Raw genomic sequence first — 13,052 nt, forward strand, 5'->3', positions numbered from 1 at the left:
AGGGACTGCAAGGGACCCGGGATCCATTAATGCCTATTTTTTTCCCATGGTTTGCTGGGGCATCTCGAGTGGGGGGAATACCTGAATGCCGCTCATTTGCTACATCCTCCTCCCCCCCCCCCCCGGCACCTCCCTTCCCCTCTCCTTTGGCCATGGCCGATAACTGACTGTTCCTGCAACGTTAACCTTCAAGATTGTGCCCCTGACAGTTGCCGGGAGACTGCATCCACATTTTTCTGAACTGGTCTCCAGCAAGAGACTAAATGTACAACATCTAATTGCTGAACTGCGGATGCCGTTCCGCACGCGTTACCCCACTACAGGCGTGCTCTCCTTGGTTCTAAGTTGGAATCCTAAGCCTCCCCAAGGTTGGGGCTGGGGTTGGCAGGGTGGGGGGTGGTTGGGAATGTTTTGTTATAATTTGTTTTCTTACTGTTTTTCTCAGGCAATGCATCCATGTAGGTCATTAGGTACTTAAGATGCTATATCTTGACAACTGTGCAGTGGTCAGGACTCTGTATTTAATTCTGAAAGGTAGATTCTGGTTTGAAAATGTGACACTAGATGACTATGGCTGAATGGTCTATAATATCATGGAACACCAGGGGTTTGAATTCCTCTATGAAGAGATCGCTGGTGTTTCAAATCCCTAAAACCTACCATCCCCAAATTTGCATATTGCAGGAGACTCACCTGACGGGCAGTAAACTTTAGAATCTTAGAAGGCCGTGGGTGGGACATCAGTACCACTCCACATATACCAATTATTCCAGAGGGGCAGCATCATTGTACACAAATCCCTACCATTTAGATTGCTGGCACTGGAACTAGATACGGCTGGCCGTTATGTTATACTACATGCTATAGTGCAGTGATGGTGAACCTTGGCACCCCAGATGTTTTGGAACTACATTTCCCATGATGCTCAACTACACTGCAGAGTGCATGAGCATCATGGGAAATGTAGTTCCAAAACATCTGGGGTGCCAAGGTTCCCCATTACTGCTATAGTGGATAGATTGGAGCTGGTGGTGGTGGATTTGTACCCCCCCCCCCCACATCCATGAGAATACTCAATCAGCTGGTCTCCAAAATTGCTGCCTTTGGCGTTACTGGGGGACTTTAATCTAGTTACGGACTCTGGGATGGACAGACTTTCATCCAGAGTGGCCTCATCTTCAGAGCTGCTCTCTTGGGGTGAGGCCTCCAATCTGACTGATGTATAGAGGTGGCGTCATCCTTCTCGGCAGGCCTATACATGTCACTCAGCCTCACACAAAACCTTCTCACGTATAGACCTTGCATATGCTGGGGGGGTTTGTCCTTTCCAGGATTCGGGACGTCTCTATTCTCCACCGTGGCATATCTGACCATGCTCTGCTTGCTTTGAAGCTGTGTGTTTCCAATGCACCGGGGGAGAGTCTGTGGAGACTGTCCAGGTTTTAGATCCGAGGTGATCCATTACTAGCGAGACCTGGACCCCTCTGTACCCTTGATCACATCCTGGGACACATTTAAGGCCTTCACTAGGGGCAGCTTGTAATCACACATCCGTAGGATTCAGAGGGATCTGAGGGAAGACACCCTGAGAGCTGAGGAGAGGGGTGGCTACACTCGAGGTGGAGTACTCCACAACTAGCACCCCCAAGGCATACTCAAATTTTCAGTCAGCATTGCGGCATGTTATGCTCCTGCTACGAACAGCAGCCACTAAAACTAAATTCCTAAACCAGTCCCAAAGAATTTTTGAGCATGGAGAAAAGACTGGTAGTATGTTGGCATGGCTGGCAAGGGAAAGCTCCTCTCCAGTGACTATTTCAGCTATATGCGATTTGGATGGCTTTGACCGATCCCACTGCTATTAATGGCAGATTTGCATCTTTTTTTAAGAGCTCTATAGCTCCCGGATGGTGTGCACGGATGAGGAGCTAACAGCATACCTTGATGAGATAGACCTCCCTTGCCTGACATCCACATACAGGGAAGCATTAGATGGTCCTATCATGTTGGAGGAACTCTAGTGGGCGGTAGCCTCTTTACAAAATAGCAAAACCCCAGGCCCAGATGGCATCCCTGCTGAATTCTTTAAAACATATGCAGAATAAATACACTAAATTATTTCTAAACAATGCTATGTTTTTACACCCGAAGGGAGATATTCCTCCACTGGAAGGGCACTACGTCTCCCACAGTGTCCCCATGGTGCTCAGTATTAAACTCGGTGCTGCCACTGTACAAGATCACCTGTGCTAACCGAAATTGCCCTAATAAATTTGACAAGATATGGTTGGGATGGATAAAAGCATGGGGTACATAGTTGGCAGATGACAATCGAGACATTGCTGGTGCACCCGTTTCATGATAATGGACCACTGACATGATCTCCTGAATAACCATGTACTATCTACATCGTGTGAATCCAACCACTTAGATGAGGTTCCTCCTTCCTCCCACCCCCCAATTTTTCATTTATCCTACTCCTCTCCTTCCCTCTCCCCTCTGGGCCTCCTTAAATCAGTCTGCCGAGATCTAATACTTCCATCCAGTATCTCATTGTAATGGTATAAAACAGCCCTAAACACCTTTTTCCTGTTAACATCACCAAATCAACTGATAATTAAAGTATAAATAAAGGGAATGTTTTCATTGTGCACCACTTCAACCTTCCAGCCAACGCTATCCTAACAACCAGTGATGTCATCAGTGTTGATCGCCTGCACAGCATCCTTGCTCGACTCTCCCCTGCAATACACTGGGGTCACATTAGCCGAGTGATGGAGAAAAACGGAGGGAGAGGAAAAACACTGGAATACTAGTCGGTACTAAAGTACAAAACTATATTTGATTTGTAAGTGTAAATCGCCTCTAATGTTGAATGTTTTACGCGTGTTGATGCTGATGCTTTATGTAAAGCTATTAGAATAGCTTTTTTACATTTTAAAATGGGGTGCCTTGAGATTGTCCATAATTTTAAAGGGTGCCTTGACTGAAAAAAGGTTGAGAAACACTGCCCCAGGCAATCAAATTTACTGTTCTTTCTGGAAAAAATAACAACTTGGCTATTATAGCTTAGTTTTATATTACCAAGGCAACATGATGTTTAACGCATACTGTTAGACAGGTTATTTGGTTGTCTGTGGGCTGGTGGTAAGTAAAGGTTGTTTTTTTTTTCCTTGGTTTATCCTTGGGTTTATTTGTATCTGTTGTTAGCCTTCGAAGCTTCTTACTACGATAGCCAGCTATAGGTGTGAGCGGGTGGCGTCTTTTTGTATCACTGTTGTGTTTTTTGGTCAGGCATCTCACGGACACCTGTGTTGCCATTGTGCTGGGTGTTCAGTGTGCTCCTGTACCTTTAAGAAGGGGTGGCTCCGCTTCAGTCCACCTGCTCTCACCTATCCATCAGAATGCATGTGCCTCCACTGTGGGGACACTTATTAGTGTTAAGTACCACAGATACTGGGGTGCCTTGGCGGGCCTCTGTGGCTTACGCATGCATTTGCAAATGTGTGCACACTAAACCCCTGTTTTTAACGCATACTGTTAGACAGGTTATTTGGTTGCTGTGGGCTGGTGGTAAGTAAAGCTTGTTTTTTTCCTCGGTTTATCCTTGGGCTTGTTTGTATATGATGTTTATCTTGCAGTATAATTCTATTTGTTATGGAATACTAGCACATAATACTAACTATGGATGCACCGATACAGAGTACAAGTACTGCGATTTGAGCCCATACAAAATGAATGGCCTCAAATTGCACTATTTAAACAGGAATGCGGCGCAATTCCTGTCCAAATCGCATTCGGTTTTTCCCACCGCTCTTGTGTGATCCCAATATAGGAAGACAGTGAAGCCCCATCTAAGAAGTGCAGCAATGGGTAAACAGTTTATTAAAAAAATGCTAGGTTATCACAACTCACATGTTAAAAGTACATAATATAACTTGCAGCATGTCAAATCCAAAACCATAGCCGCTTGCAGTGCTCACAGGGCTGGAGGAGAGGCATAGGCGGTCTGCCCCCCAAGCCAACATCCCTTCTGCTCTATACTCACAGGGGTCCTGGAACTTCCTACATCTCCTCCAGCCCTGTGAGCACCACAGTTGGCCGTGGTTTTGGATTTGACATGCAAGATATATGATGTAATTTTAACATGCAATTTGTGATAACATTTTGCAAATAAACTGTTTACCCATTGCTGCCCTTTTTAAATGGTGCTTCCCTGTCTTTCTATACTGGGACCACACCGGAGTGGTGGGGATAGCCATATGCGATTTGGACAGGAATCCTACCGCATTCCTGTTCAAATTGGATGCGACACTTTGCAGTGCAATTTGAGTCTATTTATTTAGTATGGACTCAACTCGCACCTCAAAAAAGGTATTGGCATTGGCATCGGAAAAATACTTGACTGAAAGTATAGATACTCGTACTCGCCGGTAGAAAAACGGTATCGGTGCAACCCTAAACCTAACAATCCAAGTACTCAAGAATGTTGGGGGGGGGGGGGGGGCATAGATGGTGGTGAATCTTTGTAAACATGTAAAGGTTTGCCTGTAATTTGTAAAAAAAGACAGCAATACCTATTTCTGAAAGGGTAACTATATTATTAAAACTATGTCAAAGACTAGTGATGAATTGATTTGTAAATTATTGTTTAGGATGCCAGGAAATAATAAAAAGGTATACATAAAATATGTTAATAATAAGAACCAAATTAGAACCAGGGCTGTAAATGCTGGTTTCTTTCTATAAATTATTTTACAACATGTTAAAAATACATTGCAGTCAAACTTCATATTTAAAAAGGGCAAAATCGTTTCTATTCTATCTTACCTATTCATGTTGTAATGCGCTGCGCAAACTGTTGGCGCTATATAAATCCTGTATAACAAAATATTCCCCTAATCCAACCTAAATTCGAAACCCCACACAGGATTTTTTTTTTCGACAATTACAGCAGATATACGTTATATGGGAGGGTTAGGTGCATATATTGCTTACTGGAGCTGTTCTTTAACTGTTCATTACAGATGCCGTCATATACAATTCATATTTGCAGTCAGAAAATTCTGCACATACACATATATTTCCTTTAGAAGGACCATCACACAATTATTTCATACTTACGTCTGATCTTCTTCATAAATCTTCCTTACAATTTCATCTACCAGGATTTTCTCCCTCAGGAACTCCTGATAAGCTTCCTGCCTCTTTATCTCCTTTTCTTCCAGCTGTGTTTCCAGCTCCTTCTGGTAATGCAGCTTCTCATGATAGCGCCTGGTCTCTTTAGCCAGTTCCTCCTCTGAAGCCCTTTCATGTTCCTCCTTCATTTTGCGAGCTATTTCAGATTCACGTTTCTATTCAGTATGCAAAAGTTTTGTGAGCGACAGGTTAGAGAAAGAATATTTCAATGACAAAAAGAGGATTTTTGTACCCACTGCAAAATTCTTATTTTAGAGTCCATTGCGAGGTACAGGAATTCATATGCTATCACATTATACTGCCAACTACAGGATTGTATACTGGCAGATAAAAAAAAAAAAAAAAACTAAGTTCAGCCCCAGGATAACCTATTCTCCCCCCTGCATAGCTCAGTTTCTAGCGATCAGTACAAGAACATGAACATAAAACACAGAGCGGTGTGATCTGTGTCCCACAATGGAATCCAAGAAATGTATTTTATAATAAATGCATAAATTCTATTTTCTTTTCATCCATTGAAGGACACAGGATTTCAGATACTGTCAGGAAGCTGTAAAGCAGTCAAACTGAGAGGCGAGCAACACAGCAACAACCGCTAACGGACACCCAAAAAATAGCTAGGAACTGTCTGTAGCCCAGGGGCCACCTGAGGAACCAGGCCCAAACCTGAAATTGGATGAGGCTGGGCTCTCTGCTAGACAAATTTCCTTCTTTTGGTAAGCTGCTAAAAATCACCAGGAGAAAACGTTAAAAGTACTGTACATTGAATTTCTGGCTCCAGGAACATGTCTAAAACTCTGTCATAGTACGTTACCTATGATTGGTATACTATATACACACACAATTCTATGTACTGCTTGCTTCTAACCTTTACTTGCTGTCCTAAAATATTTTTCTTTGATTTAATAATGTAATCAATGGTGCTCACTACAGTGTTTTTTTCTTAAACCAGGAGACAAGGGTAATCTTTAACCACTTTCAGACCGGAACATTTTGCTGGCTTAAGACCAGACCACTTTTTTGCAATTCGGCACCGTGCCGCTTTAACTGACAATTGCGCGGTCGTGCGACGTCACTCTCAAACAAAATTGACGTCCTTTTTTCCCCACAAATAGAGCTTCCTTTTGGTGGTATTTGATCACCTCTGCAGTTTTTATTTTTTGCGCTATAAACAAAAATTGAGCGACAATTTTGAAAAAAATAAATAAAAACGCATTATTTTTTACTTTTTGTTATAATAAATACCCCCCAAAAATATATAAACATTTTTTTCCCCTCAGTTTAGGCCGATACGTATTCTTCTACATATTTTTGGTAAAAAAATTAAAATCGCAATAAGCGATTATTGATTGGTTTGCGCAAAAGTTATAGCGTTTACAAAATAGGGGATAGTTTTATGGCATTTTTATAAATAATTTTTCTTTTTACTAGTAATGGCGGCGATCAGTGATTTTTTATTGTGATGGCGACATTATGGCGGACACATCTTTGGGACCATTGTCATTTATACAGCAATCGATGCTATACAAATGCAGTGATTTCTGTGTAAATGACACTGGCAGTGAAGGGGGTTAACCAGGGGGTGGCAGTGTAGGGGTTAAGTGTTCCTAGGGGCATGTTACTAACTATGGGGGGCTGGGCTTTGTGTTAGTGAACACTGATCTCTGCTCCAATCACATGGAGCAGAGATCAGCATCACTTGTTGCTAGGCAGAACGGGGAGACGCTGTTTACAACGGCATCTCTCCGTTCAGCCGGCCCATGAGACGATCGCGGGTATCCCCGTGGCGATCGAGTCCGCGGGACCCGCGACCGGACTCACGGGGGTCCCAGCCGGCATGTGAACGCGCCGCCAGCGGCGTGCACGCGATGGCAGGGCAGCATATTAAAATGGACATACCTGTACGCCAATATGCCTGCCCGTGCCATTCTGCTGACGTACATCGGCGTGTGCCGGTCGGTAAGTGGTTGAAGTGAACAGGACTTGTGGAAATTATATGTAAAGTAGAAGTATGGATGTATAAGCAGGCATCCTAACGTGCTTTACTGTACTTACAGTACTTTACCAACAATTCCAACCCTATAAAAATGTAGGACTTTTTCCAAGTACCCCTTTTCTTTATACAGTGCCTTGAAAGAGTTCACACCTCCTTGAAATTTTCCACATTTTGGTCATGTTACAACCAAAAACGTGAATGTATTTTATTGGGATTTTATGTGATAGACCAGCACAAAATGGCACATAATTGTGAAGTGGAAGGAAAATTATAAATGGGTTTTCATTTTTTTTTTTACAAATAAATATCTAAAAAGTGTGGTGTGCCTTTGTATTCAGCCCCCTTTATTCTGATACCCCTAACTAAAATCTAGTGGAACCAATTGCCTTCAGAAGTCACCTAATTAGTAAATAGAATCCACTTGTGTGTAATTTAATCTCAGTATACATACAGCTGTTCTGTGAAGCCTTTAGATGTTTGTTAGAAAACCTTAGTGAACAAACAGCATCATGAAGGCCAAGGAACGCACCCAACAGGTCAGGGATAAGGTTGTAGAGAATTTGAAAGCAGGGTTAGGTTATAAAAAAAATATCCCAAGCTGTAAACACTTCACAGAGCAATGTTCAAACTAGGACTTAATTAATGAATCGATTACTATGGTCATAATTGATTACTTTCTCAGTTCTACAGTTAAAAAAAAAATGAACCCCTTAGCCCTGGTACACATGGTCGGAGATTCTGACGGAATGTGTCCTATCGGACCGTTTTGTCGGATATTCCGACTGTGTGTGGTCTCCATCGGACTGTTTCCGTCGGAATATCCGACGGACCAACTTTTCCAACTTGCCTGTAAAATTTTCTGACAAAATGCTCAGATCGGACATACTCCGATCATATGTAGCCTACTCTGACAGACAAAGTGCCACGCATGCTCAGATCAAATTCCTAGACCAAAGCTATTGGCTACTAGCCTGAACGTAGTCCCGTCGTAACGATATAACATTATGTACAATCGGATTTTCCGACAACTTTGTCCGACCGTGTGTATGCAACAGTTTCTGACAAAATCCGTCGGACAAAATCCAACGGATTTGGTTGTCAGAATGTCCGACCGTATGTACAAGGGCTTAGAGTAGTGATTATCTGCTTTTTTTTGTACTATAAAGGGCTAATTAATATAATAATAATATATAATCATTTTTAAACCCCATTATGTTACTAAACTTCTTAGACCTGGTTTACATCTAAGTGTTTTTTGGTGCTTTTTACAGAAACGCACTACAGTTCATCTACATGGTTTCCTATGGGACACATTCACATCTATGCTTTTTCAGCCACTGCGTATTTGGAGAAGCTGTAGAAAAGCAGGTAATGCTTTTTGTAGCAATTTGTGTTTTTTAATCTGCCCAACAACAAATTGGCCAAAAAAATAAATAATGCAAAAACACAAATTGCAGCAAAATCACGTGCGCAAAAATTAAAACGCACAGCAAAAAGCACTGCAGAAACAGATCAAAAGAAAACTGCATAGATGTGTACCAAGCCTTATGCTGGCCACACGGATCAAATTTTAGGTGAGAATAGTTAGACAAAAATTATTCGCTGAATGAAAGAATGTTTGAAATTTTCACTAGTTTTTTACATTCGGTTTTTAAAATGAATGTAATTTCTGAACGAAAACCACATACACTATCTGAAAATTCCTTTGACCAAGAAGTTTTCTACAATTTACAAATTTTCCCATCACTGTGATTGAAAATGAAGGTTGATTTGACCCCACTAACTATTAGAAAATCTTTTTTTTTTTTTTAAGGAAGACAATGTTTTTTAAATAAAAAAATGTGATCTCCGAGTCTGATATTTACCAGGTTCACCCTTTAATAGCATATACAGTATATCACTTTTGTCTGTTATTCTGTGGATTAGACATTTTTCTCCCTAACCAGATAGTTGGTTATTTATATTTACTGCATAGAGATATTTAAGAATAAATTGCCTTTTTTTTTAAAACTTTACATATTAACTAAATTATACACCACACTTTTTTTTTTTTTTAAGGTTACTAACCGATTAATCGAAACAATAATCGGCCAACTAATCGATTAGGAAAATAATCGTTAGTTGTAGCCCTAGTTCAATCCATCATCCAAAAATGGAAAAAGTATGGCACAACTGCATACCTAACAAGACATGGCCATCCACCTAAACTGATAGGCTGGGCAGGGAGAGCATTAATCAGAGAAGCAGCTAAGAGGCCCATGATAACTCTGGAGGAGCTGCAGAGATCCACAGCTCAGGTGGGAGAATCTGTCCATAGGACAACTATTAGTGGTGCACTCCACAAATCTGGCCTTTATGGAAGAGTGGCAATAAGAAAGCCATTGTTGAAAGAAAGCCATAAGAAGTCCTGTTTTCAGTTTCCGAGAAGCCTTGTTGAGGACACAGCACACATGTGCAAGAAGGTGCTCTCGTCAGAGGAGACCAAAATTTACATTTTTGGCCTAAAAGAAAAATGCTATGTGTAGCGGAAAACTAATATTGCACATCACCTTGAACACACCATCCCCACCATGAAACGTGGTGGCAGCATCATGCTGTGGGATGCTTTTCTTCAGCAGGGACAGAGAAGCTGGTCCGAGTTGATGTGAAGATGGATGGAGCCAAATACAGGGCAATCTTAAAGCGGGATTTTTTTTTTTTTTTTAGGCATAGTGAAAATCAATATTATTAAGAAGGCTAACACTTACTTCTGTTGTTTCTGCCATCAGCAGCATGCCTTTGTCTCCTCATAAATGACTTTATAAAACCGTCTCCCGACGGTTTCCATTTTGCCTGTGGGCATGTGAAGCCCACAGGCATCCTCTTCCGGGAGTGTGTGATGCTAAATGACCAGCATGCACCGCCCGATCTATAAAAGATCTCGCGCATGCGCAGTAAGCGCAATATCGAGCGCCGTCAACAGCTCCGGTTGCCATGACAACGGGTGTTCTCGTCGGAAGTCCCGCCCCGTTGTCATGGCAACGGAGATAAACAATGATACAAAGACGTCACTTCCCTTCTATGACTCGCGCGAGATCTCTAGACTCCTAGATCTCACAGACTCCTGGGAAAGAAAAAAAAGATCCCAGGAGCCCATGCGGCAGACCGGAACAAGTGACCTGCCGATTAAGCCCCGCCCCTTTCCGCATCGGCTCCTCCCCTTTCCGCAATTCACTGGGACAGAAAAATTGAAATATAAAAAAAACGGAGGAAGACAGCTGAAAGGTAAGGGGGTTACATAGCGTTTAGGGAAGGGGGGATCACATAGACCTAGGAGTGTATTTTAGGGTGGACCTCCGCTTTAAGCCCCATACACACTATCAGTTTTTCTGCTGAGTTTTTCCTTCAGACTTACCAAAACCATATAATATGAGGTCAAACCTTAGGAGTTTCAATGTGTATGCAATCAAGCAGGCCCTTGTACTACATGGTTTTGGTAAACCTGATAGAAAAACTCAGCAGAAAAACTGATAGTGTGTATGGGGCTTTAGAAGAAAACATATTAGAGTTTGCAAAAGACTTGAGACAGGGGTGGATGTTCACCTTCCAGTAGGACAAGAACCCTAAACATACATCCAGAGTTTACAATAGAATAGTTTAGATCAAAGCATATTCATGTGTTAGAATGGCCCAGTCAAAGTCCAGACCTAAACCCAATTGAGAATCAGTGGCAAGGCTTGAAAATTGCTGTTCACAAATGCTCTCTATCCAATCTGACAGAGCTTAACCGCTTGCCGACCAGCCACCATCATTATACTACGGCAGTTCGGCATGATCCCACGAACCGTTGTAGCTATACGTCGGCTCGCAGGATCGGGATAGCAGGCGCGTGCACACTGCACAGTGGGGGTGCCAATGCTCGTGGCCGACAGTCGCGATGACCGCTGGCCACAGGCGATCACGAGCACAAGGGACAGAACACAGAAGTGTGTGTATAAACACAAAAATCCGCGTTTTGTTCTGAGAGGAATGACAGATTGTGTGTTCCTATTAGCTAGGAACCATGATCTGTCACTTCCTCTAGCCAGTCCACTCCCCCTTCAGTTAGAATCATCTCCCAGGAAACAGTTAACCCCTTGATCGTCCCATAGTGTCAACCCCTTCACTGCCAGTGACATTTTTAATCAGTGCATTTTTATAGCACCGATCGCTGTATAAATGCCAATGGTTCCAAAAATGTGTCAAAATTGTCCGATGTGTCCGCCGTAATTTCGCAGTCACAATAAACGGAAAAAAATCCCAGATCGCCGCCATTACTAGTAAAAAAAAAAATAAGAAAAATGCTATAACTCTATCCCTTATTTTGTAGACACTATAAATTTTGCACAAACCAATCGATATTTGCTTATTGGGATTTTTTTTATCAAAAATATGCTTTAAAAAAAAAAAGAAAATGGGGATATTTATTATTACAGCAAAAAAGTACAAAATATTGTTTTTGTTTTTTTTTCAAAATTGTTTTTTTTTGTTTATAGCACAAAAATAAAAAAACGCAGATCAAATACCACCAAAAGAAAGCTCTATTTGTGGGAAAAAAAAGGACGTCAATTTTGTTTGGGTGCACGACCGTGCAATAGTCAGTTAAAGCAACGTAGTGCAGAATCGCAAAAAATGGTCCGGGCATTCTGTAGCCAAAACTTCCGGGGCTGAAGTGGTTAAGCTAATTTGCAAAGAATACTGGGCAAACATTTCCCTCTCTAGATGTTCAAAGCTGGTAGAGACATCCCCAAAAAGACTTGCAGCTGTAATTACAGTAAAAGGTGGTTCTACAAAGTATTGATTCAGGGGTGCTGAATAAAAAATGCATGCCACATTTTTCACATATTTATTTGTAAAAAAAAAAAAATGAAAACCATTTATCATATTCCTTCTACTTCACAATTATGTGCCACTTTGTGTTGGTCTATCACATAAAATCCCAATAAAATAAATTTACGTTTTTGGTTGTAACATGACAAAATGTGGAAACTTCAAGGCACTGTATCTGTCTGGGGTCAACGTTAAAGCTGCAGTGCTGCTCTTATGTACGGTATACAATCTCTGGGCACCCATAAATAAACCTTTCGAAAAATGACTTTTATGGGTATAACTAGCAAAAAGCACAAAAAAGGCAATATCTTTTAAATATTAGACTGGTGCTCTCACCAAAAAGTAGAAAAACTTACCATTTTCTCATATTTAACAACCTCTTTTTCTGCTATTTGTGCAGCCCGCTCTCTTGTTAGATAGGCAGATTTCAGCTTTTGCTCTAATTCTCGGAGCTCCAGGCTGGGAAATAAAAAAAAAAAAATAAAAAAAAAGTACAGTCATTATAAATAACTTAAAAGTAGAAGTTCAGTCAAATCCTAACTATACTTAAACCTGCTACCATCCCCATTCTAAGATTATTCAAACTGCCCTGTAAGGGAAAGAGGTCTATAATTACCTATGCTGAGGGCACTCTGGTCCGGTCATGTGATCCCCTCCCGGTATCCGGCTTCAGGAGAGAGGAGAGATCACAGACAACGGTTGCAGAGCCCTGGGTGGTGACAACACCAATAGGCTACTATAGAGCATCTGTTGTCAGCTGTCCCTCCTCTACAATGAAGCCGATGCTGGGATTTGATCATATGACTAGACAGGAGTGCCCTCAGAATAGGCAAGTATACACATCTTTCTTTTACAGGGTAGTTAGAATAGGGCTTAAAGGGGGGTGGGAGCAGCTTTATGAATATGTATATTTTTCTAAAGGACAAACAAGGCTTTTTTGTGATATTGTCCAACAAAAATGTTTTATGCAAATCTTAGACATAAAAAAACAAAACAAAATGCAACTAAA

The 13,052-nt window shown here is 41.5% G+C and overlaps 1 protein-coding gene across 1 annotated transcript in view; it reads right to left on the reverse strand.

Annotated features, from left to right (window-relative positions):
- MNS1 (meiosis specific nuclear structural 1) overlaps positions 1 to 13,052 on the reverse strand; it is a 61,478-nt gene that overhangs the window by 32,437 nt on the left and 15,989 nt on the right. Inside the window, exons 4-5 of the mRNA XM_077472854.1 lie at positions 12,400 to 12,502; positions 5,125 to 5,354 (exon numbers count right to left, since the gene is read on the reverse strand). Of these exons, the coding sequence (XP_077328980.1) occupies positions 5,125 to 5,354; positions 12,400 to 12,502 (333 nt within the window). The remainder of the gene's footprint in view (positions 1 to 5,124; positions 5,355 to 12,399; positions 12,503 to 13,052) is intronic.

This window comes from Lithobates pipiens, unplaced genomic scaffold, assembly GCF_037356315.1.
Source record: "Lithobates pipiens isolate NorthernLeopardFrog02 unplaced genomic scaffold, aLitPip1_a1.2 Scaffold_8, whole genome shotgun sequence".
NCBI lineage: Eukaryota > Metazoa > Chordata > Amphibia > Anura > Ranidae > Lithobates > Lithobates pipiens.